This window comes from Tiliqua scincoides, chromosome 8 (assembly GCF_035046505.1).
Source record: "Tiliqua scincoides isolate rTilSci1 chromosome 8, rTilSci1.hap2, whole genome shotgun sequence".
Classification (NCBI taxonomy): domain Eukaryota; kingdom Metazoa; phylum Chordata; class Lepidosauria; order Squamata; family Scincidae; genus Tiliqua; species Tiliqua scincoides.
Genome location: NC_089828.1, coordinates 36,051,276 through 36,074,360, shown reverse-complemented (window position 1 = coordinate 36,074,360; position 23,085 = coordinate 36,051,276). Strand labels below are relative to the sequence as shown.

At 43.3% G+C, this 23,085-nt stretch overlaps 2 protein-coding genes across 5 annotated transcripts in view; both read right to left on the bottom strand.

The window, feature by feature from the left end:
* Nucleotides 1–786: 786 nt before the first annotated feature.
* Nucleotides 787–5,268, bottom strand: RPS15 (ribosomal protein S15). Its single transcript, XM_066635648.1, has 4 exons — nt 5,185–5,268; nt 3,482–3,567; nt 2,222–2,456; nt 787–959 (listed from the first exon to the last, which is right to left on the bottom strand). Exons 1-4 carry the CDS (start codon nt 5,185–5,187, stop codon nt 846–848), a joined length of 438 nt encoding a protein of 145 aa, XP_066491745.1. The 5' UTR covers nt 5,188–5,268; the 3' UTR covers nt 787–845.
* Nucleotides 5,269–10,086: 4,818 nt separating this feature from the next.
* The window catches only part of DAZAP1 (DAZ associated protein 1), a 54,277-nt gene continuing 41,278 nt past the window's right edge, over nt 10,087–23,085 (bottom strand). For 3 of the 4 annotated variants that reach the window (XM_066635530.1, XM_066635531.1, XM_066635533.1), the window contains 4 exons: nt 21,920–21,949; nt 19,765–19,905; nt 18,373–18,555; nt 10,087–10,364 (listed from right to left, as the gene is read on the bottom strand). In XM_066635530.1, coding sequence (XP_066491627.1) covers nt 10,192–10,364; nt 18,373–18,555; nt 19,765–19,905; nt 21,920–21,949 — 527 coding nt within the window. In that variant the 3' untranslated portion in view covers nt 10,087–10,191. Of the gene's footprint in view, nt 10,365–15,064; nt 15,155–18,372; nt 18,556–19,764; nt 19,906–21,919; nt 21,950–23,085 lie in introns of all 4 variants that reach the window. The other variant, XM_066635532.1, reaches the window with a different exon arrangement.

Genomic DNA, 23,085 nt, shown 5'->3' with positions numbered 1-23,085 from the left:
TTCACAGGGTTGCTGGGTTGATAAAATGGGGGTGCAAAAAAAAAAAAAAAACTTATGCATTAACCTGATGAAAATATAATTGATCTTTTTTAGTTCAGAATTTACACTTGTTTTTTAAAAAAAAACATGCATGGGACAAAGGAGCAGGGTTAAGGGCACTGATCTTGAAGTCAAACTAATGTATCTAATATATTAGTCAAACTAATATACTAATATCAGTCAAACTAATATAGGACACAAAGGATGCCAGAACAAGCCAAGGAGGGACGAAGTGGGGGGAAGGGAACTGTTGTGACTTCTCCTTACCCGTTTCAAACCAACAAATAAAAGCCGTAGTGAGGCCCCTTCATTGAACAAACCAGCCAAGGAGGTATTCCTAAAGAATAGAGCAATTCTCCTCAAAGGGCATACTGTCTAATAAAACAGCCTCCAACTACAGACTCAGAACTAGGGATTGTTGGACTGGTCTCAGTACTGAAACTGAGGCTACACCTTTCATATATCGAGCTTCTGTTTCTTTTGTTTCAAAGCTATGAACAACATAAAGCATACTCTGCCCAGCATCCTGCCATATTTTCACAGAAGCACAAGAAGCCCAGTGTGATGCAACTGATAATTCAGAAAGGTCTCAATACTGCAGAGCCAAGAAGATTTCCTGGAGTCACTGGAATGCCTCTATCCTCAACAAGATGCTCTGTGGGAGCTGCAGCAAGAACTGAAATTCAATACACTCAGGAACCCAACTGAGAAAATTCAGGACATCCCTTGCCAAAAAGAAAACAAGAATAATTGTTGGGAAAAAGCTTTATTTACACATAGAAATTTTCTTCCCAAAATGTCTCATTTTACTTCAGTGGAATGAACCGGGATGAGTGGGTGGCCCCAATACCAGGTCGACCATGCTTCACGGGCTTGTAAGTGATGGAAAACTCACCCAAGTAGTGGCCAATCATTTCAGGCTGAAAAAGAATAAAGAGAAACTATGTCCATGGAGGAAAAAAAATGCAGTTGGAAAAATCTCAGGATGAATTTTCAAAGATAAATGTGAAGCGGCAAAATGAAAGTCCACCATAGGTGTTTCTATGCTTCAAGGAAAAAGTACTTGGTACACAACCCCTGTAATAAATGCAAGTCACAGTATATGGAAAAGTGTAATGGATGGACAGTCAGAGCACTGGAGATGAAAGAGAACCCCCATGTTACAAGAATGGTGGTTAAAATATATGAAACGTAGCTGTCATGTGTGAGCCAACAACTCACATTCATGCTGAAGAAGCCAAAATGAGAAAGGAAGTGGAAATTGTTTAGCAGAATGGAATGCTAGATGGAAGGTAATAAAAGCAACTGACTTTTTTAAATTAAGAAAATATTTCATGATGTAGCAAACATTATAACTCAATACAAAACTGATTAAGAACTCCTGATTATTTTTATTATTGATCTTTGTTTAACAAATGCAAATGAATGTATCAGGTCACTTGCCTGGTCACCTCTAGGCAAGCCACAACGTTCGACAGCCCTGCACTATACTGTATTTCCTGAATGACTCTTTCACCACTTTTCATTTCAAGTTCCAATAAATTAGGAAAAGATTTCCAGTATTCAAGAAATTGGATGGGCTTATCCTCCACAGGCTCTTAAAAGTTAGCTTGGCCATAACCAAGGATTGGCCCATGGAGAGCAATATATACAGACTGATTTAAAAGGCTGAAATAGTTCAAACAATCTGACATAGTAGACAGCCCCTTCCAATATATAAGTTTATCTAGTGACCCAGTGCAGAGTTGCTGATAGGCATTTACATGAAACCAGACTGATTATAAACCTGAAATGTTTAAAATCTAGGAGATTTAATTTCAATCTTAGAGCCCCAATGACATAAATGCCTTAAAATTCATCCAGCATCAACATGCTGAAATGTATTCAACATGCCACACATTTCAGAACAGCCACCAATATTTTCAGGTTAGGACTTGAAAGTAATGGAACCAGAATATTCCATTTGAACTCCACTTCATGGCAAGTCTAGTGTCAACTGCTGTCAATGTAATACTACACCCATGGACCTGATACCCCATGCAGGTTCGAATACCATCAGTGATAACAGAACACTGCTTTCTTGCCAAAGGCTTGTTTGCAGTGCAGCAGAAGGCCAAGTAGAGATGCTTGCTATTTCAAATCAGTTCCTTTACCATTTCCCCCTTCCCCACCAACTGCTCACCTTGATTTCCACCTGGTTGAAAGTCTTCCCATTGTACACGCCAACCATGCTACCCACCATCTCTGGAAGGATGATCATGTCGCGCAGGTGGGTCTTGACTACCTCAGGCTTCTCCATTGGTGGTGCCTCCTTTTTTGCCTTACGGAGGCGCTTGAGGAGTGAGTGCTGCTTGCGTCGCAAGCCACGGTTCAGACGCCTGCGCTGACGGGCACTGTACAGCTGCATCAGCTGCTCACTGTGAAGAGCAACAAAAAGCAACTTGTCATCTCTAGGACAAAAGTCCACACAGAACCCAGAAATGCACAAGATCAAGCCCTTATGTTCCACATGGTTCAATCCAGAACCACCACCATGGAATCAAACCAGACCTAAACACCACAAAAATTCAGAGAAGGTTTTTTTTCAGAGAACTGGAATTGAATCTAAAATCCCTTGGGTGCTTTGAACCTGAACTGAGCTCCTCAGACCAAGAGGTTTAAACCTGTTCAAATTAAGTGGTTCAAGAATCAAGCACTCATCTCATAACTGAGAGATTAAGATTTTACCTTATCATAACTAAGATTTTATGCAGTGGATACAATTTCAACTATGAAGATCCAAGCTCAACTTCCAGCTCGGCAGGTGGTTTCAGGCCACTCACTCTGTGTCCACGTAAGCAGCCTCCCAGTGCTTTTAATCAGGATAAGGGTGCAATCCTAACCCAGATTCCAGCACTGACCTAGTCGCAATGCAGGCCCAAGGTAAGGTAAGAAACATGCCCTTACCTTGAAGAGGCCCCCTTGACTACCTCCCACTGCAGGATGCAGTGCACGCCACATTGGCACAGCTATGTCAGTGTTGGAAAGTTGGTTAGGATTGCGCCCTAAGGTAAGCAAAACACCTCTACTCGCAGGGTACTATCATTGCAGGAAGGGCATGATAAAAACGTAAGTAATGGGGAGGGGGGCTATACCACCAGTGGGCCCATTTGCCAATTTCTTTGAATCCACCCCAACAATCCAATCAATTTTTCAAAATTCAGATCTACAATCTGAATTGAATCTTTTGTATCTACAGATCTACAATCTGAACTGATACAATGTCAATCTGAATTGAGTCTTTTGAGGAGTTGTATTTTTTTAACAAGATTGCGCTCCCATGTCATGACTGGGAAGGGCTATAAAAGGCAGGCTAAGTTGACCACTCCAATCTCAGATCCCAGAGGATGATGCACTTACACCCATGCTAAGGGGCTAACTGACAAACAGAGAAATTGCCTACTAGGACATGTCTAGGAGCTGATCCAGGTCAACACCCCGGTAGGTGAACTTCCTGAAGGTACGTTTCTTCTTCTGTTCCACTTCCGCCTGTCCAGGAGGAGGAAAAACACAATGATCTTAGAACAGGGACACTCAGAAGGAGAACCTCATTTCATTCTCCCACTACTCATTCATGCTACTCCCACATCTCTGTCAGCACACACCCTCAATTGTTCCCCAACCAAAGGCAGCAGCATTCCTGCAGTCACCATTTCAAGTCACCTCCCACACACATGGATCAATTAAAAAGTTGCTAGTTTTCATCTGTAACATCTTATCAAGTTTGGAATAAAGTTATCTGAAGAACTATCTCCTTTCACACCAACTTAACCATGCATTACAGTAAATCCGGAGGCATTGGTGGTCCTACTGCACATCCCAACACTGTGCAAGGTGCAGACAGGAACAGGGATTTCCAGACAGCACCTGGCATGTAGAATTTCGTCTCAGCAAGTCAGGCAAGCCCACTCACCTTGCTTACTTAGGTATTGCTCCTTCCTCTTAATTTTCTTTACTATTGACAGCTTTGCTCTAAATTGTTATGCATGCATACCTATGATTTGTTAACAGCACTCAGGAGCTGCCTTTTTTATTTAAAACTGCTATATCTAACTCTTTAGGACAACTCTTCCCAGGGCAGCTAACACAATAAACAAATCAACACAGAAGATGAGGGATAGAAAGCAACTTATAAAAGAACCATGTTTTGTTCCCAGCATCATCTAAGACCAAAATAACTCATTCTCATACACACACCACAGCTTTTGTCACCCAGCTTACCCACCAAACAATTTCTTCCCTAACATAAACACAGTGTATTCCCCATGCATTGGGACAGCACCCCACATCAACTGGGCCACACTCTTCCCAAAAGAGATGCCTATACTAATGCCTTACCCAATCCTATGCATGTCTACTCAGAAGTAAATCCAATTATAGTCAATAGGACTTACTCCCAGGTAAGCGTGGATAGGATCACATCCTTTATCTCTTTTGGATTTAATAGACTGACACACTAGTACTATTTTGAACAGCACTTTAATGGACTGAATGGAACTCTAATCCAAAACAGTAAGTGTGCTGTAGCACCCTAAAAGCCAGTATATCTACTGGGGAGCAAAACAGTGAGCAGATGCAAAGGTCACAGCAGATGCATTCAATGGTGGGTGCATTCAAATTGCACACCAAAATTCACTACGCAGGCCCATAGGCAACTCCATAGGAGAGCAGCAGAGGGATTTTACTCACCACCCAGACCTCAAGGCTTATGCAACTCCATATGCACACAGGAGAGCAGCAGGAGTTTTCTAGGAAGCAGAGTCCTCAACGGTCTTTGAGGGTGTGTAAGAGACTGGGGCAAGCCACTCTGCTCATGCTCAGAGGCTACCTTCTTCAAACCTCCTTCCTCTCTAAACTGGGGTGTTTCATTGAGAAAGAGAAAACAGGCCCTGCTGGGGCCTAAGCCTATTCGCCTACCTACTAGGCCCAGTTCCTACCTCCCTTCATGTCCCTATTTCCGACCCTCCCCACACCCCAATAGCCCCCTTAGTAAAATCTACCCCACCCCAATATCCCGAATAAGGGGGTCTGAACCCCATATTCCACCCCATCCAGTCGGATGGATCCAGATTACAAACCCCCACAGCGACACCGCAAAGAACACACCATCTCGGCTGCTGTCTTCGCCGGAAAGAGACCGGCCTCGCGCGGGTGCCTCTGGGTATCGCGAGAGCTTACAGTGGTGGGTGGGTGGACAACGTCGCCTGAACTCCTAGAGCGACCAGGTAAGGGCAACGTCAGAATTTCTCACGCTGCGTCAGCTTCAGTGCTTCCGCCCCTACCCCCCAACCAGATTGGAGTCTTAAAGGGACCGCAAAGTAAGGAAGGTGGTATCTTCTTAGCTGTTTCCAAGCCCAGGGTTGAGAAGCGTCCCATTCAAGGACTTGAGAGGGCCTGAAGTTGGAACCAGGGAGGTGTGGTGGGTGGTGAAGCAGGTGAGGCAGAGCCTCCCCGCCCCCACCTTAGTCCTTTGAAAAGCACAGCCACAGTGGGAGGTGTGCGAGCATACACAACCCAGGTGAGGCAGTGTGGGTAGGATTGCACTCTAGGATTGTTAAAAATTTTTCCTGCTTGACGATGTCACTTCTGGTCATGATACCACATCTGGTGGGTCCTGACAGATTCTTATTCTAAAATGTGGGTCCTGTTGCTAAAAGTTTGAGAACCACTGATATAGGTGATGTAGTGTCAGCAGACGCAGTCACAGTATTATTTCTAATGGGAAGAGTTATCTATTTTGATTTTGGGAAAATATCTTCAACACCAAAATGCAGTGTTTTGGGTTTTTATTTGGATATTTTAGAATCATAGAATTGGAAGGAAACAATAGGTCATCTAGTCCAACCCCCAGCTTGTAGTAGGAAATCCTCCTAGAGCATTTCCAACAGGTGCTTGTTGAGCCTTTGCTTGAAGATCTCCAGTGAGGGAGAGTCCATCACCTCTCTCTGCAGCCTGTTCCCGTGCTGAACCATCCTTACCATCAGGAATGCTTTCAGTTCTACTTTTTTTAAAACACAAAATGTGGTGTTTCATGTTTTTAACAAAGCAAACATTAAAAACCTCTAGTGTTTGGACAGAATGGCTAGTTGGAATCTCAGTGAATTCCATTTCATGGATGTCTTCAGAATTTCAGAAGCTGGATATACTGTAGACAACTGTTGCCTTCTTCCAGCATCACAGAAGCATCTGGTCAGCCACTGTGGTGTCTACCAGGGTCTGATCTAGCAGGGCTCTTCTTATGGAAGAATATAAATAGCTATTAGCCATTGCAGCAAAATGATGGGGACAACATGGGAGCCCAATCCTATGCATTATAGGATTATAATCAATGGGACTTACTCCCAGATAAGTGTAGATAGGATTGTAGCGTAACAGGGGAGATACTGTTGCCTTTATACTGGGCTTGCAAGCATATAGCTGTCCACTGTTGGAAACAGGATGCTGGATTAGATGAACTCGTCTGATCTAAGTTCTCTTTTATGGAGGGCACACGTATTGAACTTACATGTTCAGAAGCGCTAATGCCTCTGATTTACAGTTGCTGGGAAGCAACAATGGGGGGTGGGCTGTTGACTTTATTATAGGTTTCATGTAGGCATCTGGTTGACCACCACTGGAAACAGGATGCTGGCTGTATGACCTACCATCTTTGGTCAATCTTTGGTCTGACCTACCAGGGCTCTTCTTGTGTTGTTAAAAGACAAATTCATGACAGAGATAACAATGGCTCTTAGCCATGAAAGCCTAAAAGGAAACTTATGTCCAGAGACATAAAAGATCAGAAGATCAGATGCTGGTGACATAAGGGAAGCGCTGTTGCTTTCATGCCATTTGTGGACCTCCAAGGCATTTGGACTAGATGGACCTTTGGTCTCAGCCAGGGCAGGTTCCTATGATCTGCACTTTTCTCACTGTTCTGTAGGGGACTCCACCCTTAATAATTTGCACAGCAGTTCTTACAACTTTGATTGCTACAGTTGAGGATGCACAATTATTGGAGGTAGTGAGGAAGGGGGGCTTCCCTCCACTTGAACTATGAACACATGCTCCTGGATGCAGATATGCTACACACACCCATGCACACACAATAATAGGATACAAACAGGCACATAAAACAAATAAAAAAAAACCCACTTTTGAATGATCAGCCAATATGACCTATCAAGCAACAGGTTGGATGTTAAGAATAAAGGCAAGGTAGGATAGCACTAAGCCCCAAAGCCTGAACTTTATGGGTTTGGAAATGGATTATACCACACGCAGTTGTATCATACTGATAGGTCCTAATAATGCCTAGACAGTAGCTTTCACATTCTCATCACAAACAGCAATGTCTTAGAGTGGCTACATCTCAAAAATAGGGGTGGGGGAGCACTCATTTCATTAGTTTACAGCCACTCACCCCCTAATTACTTTTTAAAGACATGGTAGGCAGGAACCAGGACAAGAAGCAGGCAGAGGGTCAAACATGTGCTGAACCAGTGCTTCACTGGGACATTCTGCATGAAAGCACATGCTCTGCCACTGAGATGCAGATGCCTCACACCAGGCCCATCTAGGCCAGTATCAACTACTATGATAGACTACAGCTCTCTGGGATTTTACAAAAGGGTCTTTCCTAGCCCCACCCCCCCACCCCCCTTGGAGAACTTTGGGTCTTCTCTATATAAAAGCAGATGCTCTACCACTGAGTTACAGCCCTTTCCAAACGATAAAGTTGCTTTCTGTGGCAGTGGAGCTCAGTACTGTCTCCTCGGCAGACAGAAAAAGTTCTTTCCCATCACCGACTACAGGTTCATTTTAAGTGGTGATGCCTGCAATTGAATGCATGACCTCTTACATGCAAAGCTATGTATAGTGCTATCTCTGCACTATGGGCCTTCCCCCAGGTGCTCTCAGACATCATCCAACTGCACTTGAATCATGCTCTGTAATGTCATTAAATCTTTTTCACAAAATGATTAATCCCCCTTTCCAACCTAGTGTTCACCAAGTTGTGTCCAAATTCATAGCACAATTTACATCACAAGCCCCTGCATGCCTACTCTGAAGTAAGTCCCACTGAGTTCAAGAAGGCTTTCTCCTAGGTAAATGTGCATATACAGCCTTAAAGTAGGAAGCCAATGGCCTGTTGCCTACCTCCTGCACTTATGAGGTCACACAGGCCCACATGCAAGCAAACAATGCTGTTTGAGATGTGTTGTTTAAAACCAGCAGAGTCCAGTAAGGTAGGCCCCAGTTCCCAAGATACATCCAACGAACTGCTCGGCATTTCTGTGCAGCCAACCAAACTTGAAGCTGCTTTTAGGGCAGAGATCAAGCAAGGAGAAAGCACTAGCTTGTTTTGTAACCCACAAGGGAAAGAACTAGTCAGACTTTTTTTTTTAAAGAGTTCAGATGGGGCCTCTATATCTACAGATCTAGCTCAATGCAGGTCCCCTGGACCCATGGCGAACTAGATTAGGCCCTACTTAAGCCTCCAGAGGCTGTGTGTGGCCTCTGCAGGCCTTAGGTCACTTCTGGTTTTCGCGCAAAACCAGAAGTGACTTTGAGGTCTCCCAGAAAGAAGGCTTTCTGAGGCCCTCAGTGGCTGTGCTCAGCCTCCATGGACCTCAGAACAGGCTCCAGAGGTGACCAGAGAACAGTTCCAGTTGCCTTACTGCAGATTTTTATCCTTGGTTTTTTGGTATCTGCAGGGGGTCTTCGAACGGATCCCCTGCAAATACCAAGGCACCACCTGTAGCTTCTTAAGAGAGGAGTGCTGAATAATTAAGTAGCACTATGACTCCTGACATCTAAAAAAAGAAATAGTATTTTTCATATTGATCAAGGTGTGGAGTCCAGGAGGGTAGGAAAAACAGAACAGATACGTATGGAGCTTGGGAGATTCTTACTTTTATGAGTAGGTGTGAAGTTTAGAATCATCTCCATGCAGGAAGCTGCCGAGTCAGAGCATCCTGCCAGCAAGTACGCTATTGTCTACCCTGCCTGCGACACCTCTCCAGAGTTTCAAAGAGGGAATGGAGATGCTACCAGAGATTGAATGTGGGTTCTTCTGCATTTACAAATTGCACAGAATCTCTGAAACCTGCTGCCCATCAGAAACTCAATGTAAAATGTCTTCTTGGAGCATTATGAAAATGTGAGTTCAAGTGTTTGCAGGGAGAAAAAAGTAGAGAGACAGGTTTGTGTTTCTAATCCAAATGTACTTCTCTTTATTCAAACCAGGGGTAATCACTGGTTAGTGCGAAATGCAACCCCCCCATTTTTTTTAATTTTGCCTGAGGGAAATCTACATCTTTGCAAGGCCTCCATTAACCCCCTAATGAAATCCACATCCCCAAAGAATTTTTTAAAATGTTTAAAGAACCTGAAGCCCAGATTGAAACGCTGTGCTTCAGAAGTGACACTGTGCCTTTCAAATAATTCCGCCCTGCCACTGCTATCAGTTTAGAAACTGATAACAAAAAGACTAAACACAGTAGATTCCTTTCCTCTTTTTTTTTTTTTTTTTAAACTCTCAGAGTTTCTGGACCAACCACACTAAACAAAGGAGGTTGGGAGTTGATCCTTGCTTGCTTCTAAGCAGTACTAACGGAAACCCTGTTTTTTTTTCTCTTTTTAAATTAAAAAATAAGCCAGCATACATAGTAGAAAATTTCTCTTAAAAATCTCACAATCTGTAAATGTATATATTTTTTCTTCTTCTTTAAACATAAAGTTTACAATATATGGTAAAACAAAAGGCTCAGGAAAAAAAAATTAAATTTCCAACAAAAATAGAGAAACCTGAAGTTTTTAATTAAAGCTGAGACTCTTTTTTTAAACCCTGTAGTTTGAACCAGTGACACTCTCTTTATTTGTGCTGATGGGTTAAAGAAAGGGGAAAAAATTAAACTGCAGCCCAATCACCACCCACAGCTTTGCTTTCAAAATCAGCCCCTCCTCCCCCAATACCCCCCCAAAGATGTTACATTTGTGGTTTTTCTTCTCCCCCCCCCCCCTCCGGCAAGTAGGTGATTGTCACAAGTTCAGAAGTGTGGGATTCCTGGGTTCAAGCTGGTACCAGATATCCTGCTCTGGACAGAACTCCCTGATCTCTATGTTGGCGCACTAGCGTCGGTAGGGGTGAAAACCTTGAACGTTATGGTTCTGTCCACGGCCAAAACCACTGCCCCCTGCGGGCGGCCCACTTGAGGGTGGTACTGAAGGGCCTCCATAGGAGGGGGGCTGTTGGCTAGGATCCGAGAAGGCTTGTCCAAAACCACTCAAGTCTTGTCCATATCCTAGAAGGAAAAAAAGGGGGGAGGGGGAGAAAATAGAGATGAGCCTCTGTCTCATTCAGTGCCCTCCAATGCCAGAACACCAATGAACAATACATTCATATCACAGTGCATAGTTCTATGTATGTGCAAACAGTCTCCCCCTCCCTCTCACACTAACATTTAGTTTCTGTTCAGTTGATAATTTCCTGTGTTAAAGGGTGGGGAAAGCAAGATTGGGAAGGATGGAGCAAGACTCCCCCCTCCCCCCACGCACACTGGAAGTTTCTCTACTGCCAGTTATTACACAGATCACCACAACCCAGAAGTCTTACCCCAAGGGATCAAGGTGCCCTTGTATTTAATGAGGCCGAAAGATAGCAAATTGCCCAAGACTTGTTTCAGAATAAATTCCGAGTCATTTGGATGCAATTTGCTGAAAAAACCAGAGCCCAATGGAAGGTGATATGAAACTTAGATTATCTGAACAAAGCTTGCTATGGCTGCGATTATGTGTGATCCACTCTCCCTTTAATATGGCAAAATTAAATACATATAAAGAGCAGCAGAGAAGCTATAAAAAGGCAGAGCAGAATGCTGGCATTGCTAACTCTTTGGTTTGTGCAAGGAAGGTTTTCTGTGCTGATTTCTGTAATAAGGGACCCAATCTACAAAAGTTTAAAAACCAGTACTTTATTGAAGTAACTGCAAAGATATGGTAGAACACTTCCGTATTGGGGGCAAGATGGCTGCTAACTACTCTACTACATTATCTAGACAACAGATCTTATGGATTATCTTCTAGGAGATATTTCCAATAATATTCTAGCTGGTGGTCTTCAATAAACCTTTCATGTGTGAACAAGTGTATTTAATGTGACCACAGTCATGCTGGAAGGATGAACTGAGTGAGACTACAGCTGAGTCTGGGAATAAGAATGCTGGCTTTCCTGTCTGCAGGAAGAAAGAGGCCATCTGTGCAGTTTCTCCTCTTCTAACATTACAGCGCCCAAACAAGTAGACCTCTGGAAAGCTCATCATCCCACTTGGAAGTCATGGGTGCCTTGAAGCAAGCAGAAATGGATTCAGAACAGCACATCAGGAGGTGGCAAGAAAGCCCCTGTTGTAAAAACACTCTATCCAAAAGGCAATCCAACTGTGGATAGCAGCTGCCAAGGATCTAGATTACTTCTGCCTACATCTGCAACACATTTTCTATTGCCTTCTCCTTATCTCAAAAGCATCCACTCACAAAAAAGTGAGAGAAAAGTCCATGTCAACACACACTGCTTAATACACCTTGCTGTAATGGCAAAGGCTAGGTTTAAGAGCAATCTCTCATTCCAGCACTGTGGCCTTGTGTCATTAAAACAGAAAAATACATCTACAAGTCTGACCTCTCCCCCACCACTTCAGTGGAGGGAACCACAAAAGAATGCTGCATTCCAATCAACATATGAAGGGAGTCCCAGAAGCTCTCATGGCTATGCAAGACACAGATAAATATCTGATGCTGCCTTAAACAGAGTCAGACCACTGATCTATGTAGATTAGTATTATCTCTCCAGCTGCCTACAACTCTTTAGGGTCTCAGGGACTCTTTTTCATTCTTGTTGCTCAAAATTCTTTTCTTCCTAACTGGAGGACACCAGAGATGAAATCAAGGGCATTCTGGCCAATAAGCTGTGGTCCCTCCCAATAAATGCAGAAGCCTATATGCTTCCTCCAGGAAGGACTGTCACCTCAGTGGTGGTGGTCAGCAAGGTAGGCCAAGTAATGTTCCTGCTTCCTCCCATCAAGCATATCTTCACACATGTGGGACGAACATGTGGAAGCTTCTCCCCGTTTCCTTTCTTCACACCATAATAGCAACCAGCAAAGATGACTAGATGAAAATATACACAGTGAAGAATGCCCTGCTTTTTTCCACCACCCCCATTATTCCTTGTTTTTGGACATTCCTAATTTCCCAGAAGCTTTTGGTGAAGTTCAACAGTTCACAAGCAGTGGGGACATTAGCAGCCTTTTGCCCTTTGTTTAAAACTCCATTTTCTTCCCAGCCATATGTTGGATGTGGATTGGAGTAGTTTGTCTACATAGAGGTAGCATAGCATGCCTTTGCACTGGGCAGCAAACCTGTCTTTCTAGATAAATGGGTGAGGTGGCCAGGTGGGCTCCATGCCAACTATCAGATTACATCATCAAACCTAACTTATGACCAAACACAAGGAAGCTCTGCCAGGTCCTGCCTCTGATAGCTGATTTGTGGAGAATGGACTCACTCTCTAGTAAGTGTAGGGATTAGATTCCTGGGACAAAGTATCTTTGTATCTAGGTTTAGGGACCATATATTTAGCTAGATGCATTTAGGGAATTAATTTTATTTCATTTATTTCTCTCACTCCAAAGCCACTTGCCATATGTACAGTAGCCATATGACACTTTTGGGGAAGGAGAGCTTGTAGCTTTGTTCTTAAGTAGCATCCCGACTCCATCTGCTGGGTGCTACTGGTTATTGCATCCATTTGGTCAAGCATCAACTGTGTGTGCATCCAGCTGAATCTAAGCATTTCTCATCAGCCTGCTTGTACTTTTATTCATCCTGCCTCCTTTCCCCTTTAATTCCTTTTATTTTGGATTTTAATGGACTAGTTACATTGAGTGGATTGTCCCATCTTTTTGTTCTTGCAGATACTACTGTAGTTTTGATCTTTTCTTTTAAAATAAGAACCCCTGGGGTTCAGTACTTTCCCGATAGGGGGTCTTTCCCTGGGGAGCCTTCCTCTGCCTGGTCTCTGTAGCCTGGGATGGTGGCAGCAGATGAAAACTACAAGTTTTCCCCATTCAACTGCTGCCCCTGTGAAAAGAAAAAGTAGGGAGCAGGAACAAATGTGCAGGCACTAACTGCTAGATGATACTCTCCCACCCATTAGCTTGCTTTCTCCTGGTAGCTTTCCCTTCTCTCTCACACAGGATTTTTATTTCTGGTAATGAACTTACATTTTCCATAGTACTCTGGTTAATTACCCTATAAAGGCAAGGTGGATAAATCTGTACTGGTCAGTGGGCCAGCCCAACTATTGAGACTAACTGTATAACTGCATAGGATGCCAAAATCCTAGAAGCAGCTGGCTCACTTATGTAAATGACTGCAGGGAAGAGTGAGGGGGAGGCAAACATTTCCCATGTTTCTAGATTTACCCACTTTCCAATATGCATTTTTAAGTGAAAGGGGATCATAATTTGCTCTTGTTATGATAATGAGCCAGCAGGATGCAGTTGTTATGAGTGTTAGACTTGGCCAGGGAGACCCATCATCCAGTCTCTGTTCCCCAGGGGAGATCTTCAGCCAATCACTCTCTCTCAACCTCATCCACCTCACAAGATTGTTGTTAGGATAAAAAGGGATAATCCATATCCATGTATGCCACCCTAAACTCAGTGGAGGAAAGGAAATATGATTACTACTACTTCAACAAGACATGACTGGGGGATTTAAAAAATCCTTCTCCCTCTACAGTAGAATCCATCCAGTCCCCCAGCAAGAACAGAGAAAAAGGATTAAAAAAAATACTTACATTCACCAAATACAGTGCCCTCACAAAAACCCCTGCATGCTTGACCTAGACAAGACAAGAACTGGGAGAAGACTCTCCCCCTCCCCCAACTAGTAAATTTAGCCTAAGCCCAACCTCCAAGAGAAGTTAACAGATGTTTTCATCTTCCAAGGCAGAAAAAGCAGCAGTTTGGGCCTTGCCAATTCTGACCATGTACTGATGCAACCAAGGGGCATTAGCAAAAAACTCTGACCTCCTGCAGGTCTGATGCACAAGTTGTCACTGAATATTACTGGGATCATTTTGTGTTGTTTGACGGACTCCCTCTATATGGACAAGTTTTCCCACACTACCAAACCAGTAGTATTTACTGGTTTGTTTTTTTAAAAGCATGGTTATCTGACCAGGACCACCAACTAATTTGAAAGGCGTATGGACTCTTCTTGAAAAAGAAGTTGAGCCTCAAATTGCTTGCTCAGGTGTTGTCTGCCTTGCATCCCATCACTTCTTTCAGGGTACCACTGTACACTATAGAGAGGACAACTTCCCTATTAGCAAGTTGTGAAGAGGAGAACTTGAGGGCAGGGAGGGGATCTCTTACATCACTAACAATTCTCCTACCAGTAAATGGGAAAAGAAGCAGGAAACTGACTCCTGGGTATGATTGAGGTATATAAACAGAGCTGAAGATCTTCACACCTGAACAACTCCAAGCTGAAATGTCTAATGCTTTTCATGTGAACACAGCCAGATTCTGGTGCCAAGTGGTAAATTTAAGGGGTTGGGATACATCTGCTGGTGACACAGGGCAGGAGAACAAATTGAACAAGACTAACAAGATCTGTTTTTCTTCAGTTGTTGAAGCAGCCATTTTATTCCATTGATGGTTTTCTTCTTTTACTTTGTGCAGTACACTACAGAGTTTCATTTTTTTAAAATAGTAAGCCGTTTTGTGCTGCAGTTTGTGGAAAAAGTGGGCTGAGAATTTTTAAAGTAAAATTTAAAATAACAATGACTGAACTTGAGAAACCTCCAGGGAAGGGCATAGGCCAGCCCCCCCCCAATCTCTTAAAAGACAATACCCCTGGAAGGAAAAAAAGGTTACTTCCCCCACCCTCCCACATAGATTATAAGCAAGAGGATTTGGTGTAAATAGGCTCCACCTACCTAGGGTAACTCACTTCTCAGCCTGACCATAAGTGTGTAAACAAAGTATTGGCCCGAAGCCTGAAGGGTCTTGAGAATAGGTACCCAGCCCTGGTAAGAAATGGAGGAGACCAGGGTGACTAAACCCCCAAGAGAGCCCTTCACAAAAACCTACAATTCTCTCCGAAAGGGCAAAGGAGAACTTACCCACAACGCAGCGCTCATGGCCGCCCTAGCTGAAAAGAACAGCAGCATTCGAGAAGATGCTGCTCAAGGATTTTGTTAGATGCCAGAATCACTTCAAGTAATATCTATAAAGCTCCATTTGAGGAATCTTAACAGCTATACATATTAAAGTGAAAACATGCAGAATAGGAAAACACACCCTTCCTTTGCATAATAACAACAATAATGCTTAGTACTCAGGAAGTGGTACATATGTGTCAAAGCAAGGTCTTTGAAAGGTGTGTAGAACCATTTTAAACATAGCAGCCTAAGATCTGGATATCCAATGGGCAGTACACTGAACCACTCAACTCCTGGGCACAAACATTTTGAAGAAGACTGCCTTATTTTAAGAGCTAGGGATTTGGCTTTTATTGGTAGTTTGTGTTTTAAGAGTGTAACCAAGGAAAAATTCACACCACAACTCTAACTTAATTGTCTTCACTCTCCTTACATGTTTCTTTCTTCACTATCCTCCCATCCCACTGAGTATTTGGATAGTGCAGTCATTCTACAGAAACTCCCCAGGTACAAAGTTTTTAGAATATAGATATGAGTGTATAGCATTTTAAGACCAAGAGCATACAAAAAGGAATCATGTTCAACCTCCTCTGCTGACCTTCTGCCTCCAACCATTCTCTGCTTAATTTTGGCCATTAAAAACTCCAGGCCTTTTGGATGTCACAGCGGCTTGCACAAAACAGTTTTCAATGTGGTGCAGAATTTGTGGGCAAGAGTTTGCCCTGCCACAAAACCATGGAAGCTTGGAGCTCCTTTTTCCACCACTCTGATCCACTAGTTCTCTCCAAAGGTCAGCATTTCTCTTTCCCCTACAGGCAGCATTTCACTCACAGAGAAAGAAAAAAAAAATGCTGCTTGAGAAAGGTTTTTAAAAGTCAGTTGGAACTACCTAGACTTTTTAGGCAGCCTGTTTTCAACATCAGATAAAGAATCTTTTCAAAGTGAATGGTTGCAGAAGCCTTTTGCTGTTTGGATCAGAATGACAGTCTGGCACAAAATGAGCAGTAAACTTCCTCCATTGCGTGCAGACATATGCTGACAAAAAGACTTCTAGCAGTGCCCAGATTGGCAAAGCTTTTCAACATGCTGAGATTAAGAACATTTTTTTCATCTTTCATCATTTTTCAAAGTTTCACCTTCAACAACCACAGACAGCCCACCTCACACTACCCATTCCCATCAGAAGTCTCCTAAGGGACTAATCAACAGAAAGACTTATTGTAATAGCATAAAAAGACAGGGTGCTCCAGAATCTATCGCAGCATCAACTATGCTCATAGGGGTGAAAGATCTGCTGAGACAGAAAAATTGTGCATTTTTAAAACAACCTTTTCTCTTAAAAGGACTAGATTCAAGGAAGAAATGGGAGGTGCTTCTTAGTCCAGCATATCAGTGTCCACACCACTGGTACAAATAGTGGGAACCACTGAATCTGTACTGGGACTGGTCACTTAAGTTTTGTCAGTAAGAAGACAAGAAAAACATCATGATGACTGCCTGACTTCTCTCCTCATCCATTCTGGGTTTCCTCTTAAACCAAGAACACCTGCAGAGCAGATTGTCTGTTGTTCTCCTCAAGGGAAGGGAAAAAAAACAGTTTACATGCTGCTAACAAAAAGATGGAGAAGGAAGAGATAGGTCTGCATGATGCAGAATGGAATTCAGGAACATATTGGGGACTGGGAGTTCATTCTGTGGAGTACTGTGCCCAAGAGGCAAGGACCCACTGAAGATAAGATGCAGAATAGATGCCTAGCTTCACACCCAGTCTGCTACCTTGCTTCCAGCAAGTGATGAAAGCAGAATGGAAGCTGGTAATTGCTGTCCCGTCTTTGCCTGTAATTTTTCAATTAAGCTGGAAGTACTACCAGGGTCCATAACCCTGCAAAAAAAAGGGGGGGTGCAATCTTCTAAGCAACCCTAGCACTAGTTCTTATTTTTCCAGGAATAACTTGGGTCAGATCTTTAAAATGGTTAGAACACCGTAATTTTTCTACAATTGGGCCATAACCCTAATAATACAATAGCCTTGTGCTACTGAACTTGGAAGACTTCTTTCATCCATATGCATAACCCCTAAAAATCCAGAAGCAAGACTAATCTGGAGCCACTGAGGGCAAGATAAGAGGCAGCTGGATTAAGTTTATATAGTTATTTACTAGAATATCAGAATGTTAAGTAGCTGCTATCAGAAAAATTAGCCAGTTGAGAAAACAAAGGCATGAAGTTTACTAAACACACAGCAAAAGAACTTCAGGAAAAAATATAATAATGGGGAACCATCTTACTAAATTCAAGACATAACTGCTCAACTAAACATCCTACAAAACTTGGTTAAGGTGCTGGAAGTGCCAAATGTCTTCCAGTGAACAAAGGGGAACCTGCACATTGCAGTTATATTCACAAGTTGTCACATGGATGAGCACACTGAGCAACTCCTGCTTGCAAGCTCAGATTCCATGCTCACTTCTGTCAATTCTATGTAGACAAAATTATGAGTCACGAGACATTTGAAGTCTCTTCACAAGTCTGAAACATGCTGCTAAGAGACAAAGGGCATAAAAGCCAGTCTCCACTTAACCAATTTTGCCCAGCCCACAGGTGTACACATTTGGTCCCTGTCGCATATATGCAACTTTGGGCAGAAATGGCTTAAGAATCTAAGGGAATCCCTCCCACACAAGTCCCTGCCCAATTCCTCATGGTAACAGTGATTGCCAGACAGCTGTCATTGAAGTACCAGTGCTCAGATACTCAATTTATCCCTACCCTAGTTTCTTCCCTTGGATGGGCACCATCCCTGGCAGACCTGCCTGTCTGATGTGACACAGTTTTGAGTGGTTAGGGGAAATCAGTTTTCCCCAGGACTGATGTTTATCTAAGTCAAGAACATAGGCAGGACTTTAGAAAACTGGAAAGCACACTCTCAATGAAGGTTTTGTAAATCTTTTGGCAGGTGTAACATGCACACAAATCCCCAATTTTATTGACTTTCCAGCTGAGCGATTAGGAACAACATCATCAAAAAGAAAAGCTAAGAAAGTTCACAGATTCTGGTTCACAGATTCTGAATCAAGACTTACCAAATTGACTATATGGGAATTCTGGTTGGGCGGTCGGTGGTTTGCTCATATCCTGAGTTGGCTGAGATGGCGGTGGTGGTGGTGGGAAAGCTAGTGGTGTTGCCCCAGGGGTGGCAGGTGGTGGAGGAACACCAGGAGGGGCAAACTGATCAGGTGGAGGAGGTGGGGCACCATATCCAAAGCCTGGAGTTGGGGGAGGGAAAAAAGAGTCAAAAGGACAGTCACCACAAGTACAACCTGGATAGGTAAAAGAGGTTGTCCTGCTGTTACCTTACTTATGTGAAAAAAGACATGGCTGCTAATCATGATGACCAGTAGTTATCGACAGGCTTGGCCTTCATGAATTTTTCCAATTCCCTTTTAAATCCTTCCAAGCAACTCACCACCACCACATCTTGTGGCAATGAATTCCACACACTATGAAGTACCACTTCCTCTTCTCTGACCTAAATCTCCCAATTCCCTAAGATGAACCCTAGTTCCAGTAGTGTGAGGGGGGAAAAAACTTCTCTATCCGCACAGTCCACACTATGCATAATTTGTAAGCTTCAACCATGCTCCCATTAAGCACCACTCCCCCCAAAGCTAAAAAACCAAGCATTATAGCTTTTCCCAGAATGAAAAGCAGTGGTGGTTCTGGCCACTGTAGTACCCAGGGGCATGCCTGGAGGTACCACTGCCCCTTCTAAGGCCTCTGGAGGGCCTTAAAATGTCACTTACAGTTTTTGGCTAAAACCAGAAGTGATGTTTTTAAGGCCCTCTGGAGGCCTTAAAAGGCCTTCTGAGGGTCAGAAAGGACACGTGTGGCCTCTTTGGCACTCAAAACACTTTCGGGGGGAGGCAGAGGGCACAGGTGGCCCTTGGGGTAGCACAGTTGGGGTGATGGCAGCACTCCCCAGTCATGCTGCCCAGGCCCCATAGGCTCTCCCCCCAGTATGCAATTAGGAGGCAAGAGTCATTTGTTCTATCCTGGGCCCTGAAGGGGATTGCCAGACTGCACCTCAACCCTCCTAGAGTGCTACAGTCTTGGGTAGGACCTATGGAATGTTTCTCCTTCTCCTGTCTGGCTGGGTTTTTGGGATCCCTTTCAATCCAGAGGGTTGAAGTCCTCACTGCTTCTACTCTTTGTCTCCCCCCGTTTGGCTTCTGCCCTCTCCACTCCATCCTGCCTCTACTGCTGTCGCTTTGACTATCTTTTCACTTCTTCTCTCTCTCCCCCTCGTTCTTCCTCATCTCAGCTTTTTCTCCATCTCTCTCATATTCTTATCCTCCCTCTGGTCCACCTGCTTCTCTTCCTGTCACCCTTTCTGCCTCTCCTGCCTCCTTTTAATATACTGTATAAGTGGAAAACTAACACATACATACACCTTTACAATTGTCAAGAATACTTACTGAAGGGTGGAGGAGTACCATATCCCTGTGGGAAACCCTGTGGGGGTGGGAATCCTCCTGGAGGTGTTGAGACAATGTATGAGGTAAAAGGTGGCGGCGGTGGTGGTGCTCCTCTACCTGGAGGAGGGGGACCATATCCACCTGGGAGAAGGGAAGGCAGAGAGAGAATAAAAAAGCAGAGGATTGAGAACATGTAACATGATAGACTCTGTTTGCTGTAGCAAGCTACTGAAAAATGTGGTCCCAGCATAAAGTAATCTATGAAATTTTAAAGTTTTTATGCCACGAAATATAAGACTTGCATGATAAACCAATACAGATGATTAACTAGTAAAAACAAGTGAATTGTGCCATGATCGCAGATAGGTTGCAGCAACGCTACTGCTGCCATTTTGTTTTGAGGCTCAAGTCTACAAAATTTATTCAGTAGGAGGGGTCTCAAAAGTAAATCACATTGAAGACTTTGGCCTTGGAGAAGGAGCTTTGATCAAGCCTCCCCAATCTTCCACAGGTCTTCCACCTATGCCACAGTATTCCCTCTGCTCTTTGCCTTGCTTATCTTTCTAACTGCAACTTTCAAAACTGCACGTATGCTTCTCTGCCACTCTATGCCCCTCCTTTTCTTCCAAGTGACCTGGTAGGGAAAAAGGGGCAGAACAACATAGTAGCAGTGCATGCTAATGGGCCAGCACTAAATGGGAAAATTAGAGGAACTGTGGCTGCTCTTGAAAGGGGTCCTATGTTGCAGGCTGGGATCTGAGGTGGGTCCCAGCTCTTGACAAGTTCAAGACCACTGCTCTAATCAATCTATTATATTTAACAAGTGAACCAATTAACTACCTATTCTAAATTGATTGTATGTGTCTCAATAATACAATTTACCATTACAAACACTATAGAAAAAATACCAAACAATCCAAGATGAGTCCTAAAAAAGAAGAATTTGGCCACACATTTAAACTACCACAAACCTGCAGTTCCATTTTCTTCCACAATGCAATCAAAATTATTAATATGCAGGTTTCATTAAAGGTTAATAAGACTTACAAACTATGAACTGTTGCAGAAAGCTTAAAACCCTAGGCCTATCACAATAAAGACACAGTAGCACAACTCACTAGATTGCAGAAATTGTTCTGTGGTGCAGAGACTTACAGCCCAATCCGATCCAGCATAGGAGTAGCTGCTTCAAATGGCTACCTGTGCTGGAAATGAGCAGGCAGGAGGTCTCCCTGGGTTAAGGGGACATTTGTCCCCTTATCCCAAGTAAAGTCCCAGATTGCTCAATGAGGCTTGAGTACACACCAGATATTTTGTCTGCCTTAGCTTTTGAACCCGACACAGGATAGGATTTGGCAAAGGAGGTCTCCACTGGTCCCACCCCCTTCTGAGACTGTCCTACCCCCTGTTCCGCCCTCCCTTTGCCCAGAACGCTTCCCCCATGCACCCATGCAGCTCCATGTTTACCTACTCTCCAGCAACAGTTCCCACTGCAGTGTAGATGGGGCGGTGCAGGCCTCTCCGCTAGTGCAGCTTATTTCCTGGGTGGTGCAAACGCACGTTTGCAACACCCAGTGCTGGTGCTGAAGCAGCCCTCTGAATTAACAGAGCTTCCCAATTACTTCCCAAGTTAAGAGAGATGCTGATATGGCTAATGCCCAATCTGTGGATTTTTCATTGCTCAGAAGTCAACCGAGATTTTGAGCCAACAGAAAAACTAGCATGGTAGAAAAATGAAAACCTTTTTCATTTTTTCATGGTAGAAAAATGAAAAGCAACTTTTAATCCAGTTGTTTTTGCAGAGCTCCAAGATGGACAGCTTTTTGAAAGAGAGAAGCTTCAAGTTGTTGTGTTGTGAGAATAAAGACTTAGGGCAGGCTTGTAAACCATATACCCCATGTGTGTTTATTCTGCCCTAGTTTCTCAGTTGGCCTCTTGGTTATGCATTATTATTTTGGACTGTTTTATCATTTGTTACTGTACTTTTTATTTTAATTAATTTTTAAAAATTGCTGAAGTCACCTTGAAGTCCTCTTTGGGAACAGAAAGATGGGGTATAAATTTCAAAATGTATATAAGGTCTAAATAATAATTTGGATTTGCATAATTAACTATGGCTACAACATAAAACTTAGAAGTCCATAAACACACTTACCGAGTGCTTGTCCAGCCGGTACCCACATACCTAAGATGGAGGCAGGTGAGGAAAAAAGAGAGAGGTAACACACAAAAGGACAACAGGTTAAAAAACTACACCTGTTAGATCAGCATAGTGCAGGTGTTATAGAAACTGAGCTTTCTAGAATGAATGGAAAACTCAGGGAACTATGAAGTCCACTTGGGGAAGTCAGTCACATTACGCATAAAAGGTGGGGGAACCTCAAAAGGAACCTTATATGCAACATCACACACTACAGAACTCCCTGTCCAAACTGGGTTGGGATAACACCAAAATCATTTCAATATATGCTGGAAACGTTCAATTCAGCAAAAAAGCACCCAAGGCAGAAAGGGGTATAGCTGAGGCTTATAAAATGCTGTACAGTTGGAAGTGAAAAAACAGATTTTCATCCTCTTGCACGATACTAGAACAAGGCATCATTTGATGAAACAGATTGGTAAGCAAGTTAAGACAGACAAAAGTGCAGCACAGAATTAGTTGTGTGCCATTAATTTGTTGTGCTGCCACAATGTGCTGTCATAAGTTGTGTGATGGCCACTAACTTAGCATCAAAGCACATGTTGCATTACATGAAAGGGCTGACCTATTCATTTACTTTTGTTCTTAAAAAAAGGCAGCACAGCAAAGCCCCTGAAACAGGGTGAAATTCTGATTCCAATTGTGACCTGCCTTGCTGCATGTGCTGTTTTGGAGACCCTTCACCCCTCATTAAAAGTGTGTGTGATCAGAACTGCAGCAGAGGCAAAACATTAAAGTCACTCTATTCCTGTGCTGCAGTATTGCCCTCTTTTGGGCACCTCTCCCAGCACTGTGTAGAAAAACACAGACAAGCTCATGCATTTAATGCAACAATTGCTTTGGCACAGATGGCTTTAAAATAAGATTAGATAAAATAATGGAAAATAGACGTATCAGTGGCTACGAAACATGATGGCCGTGTAGATCATCCATGTTCTGGGGCAGTATCTTTGAATTCTAGTTGCATAAGAAGAGCAGTTGCTTCACTAGGGTTTGTGTCACCCAGTGCGGGAGGCCAGTGTGTCACTCCAATGATAGAACTCCTCCCATGCAGTGGGTGAGGCAATGCCCCAGGTGGGGGCATGGTGATGTACCATCACCTCACCTCCAATTGTTTTTTG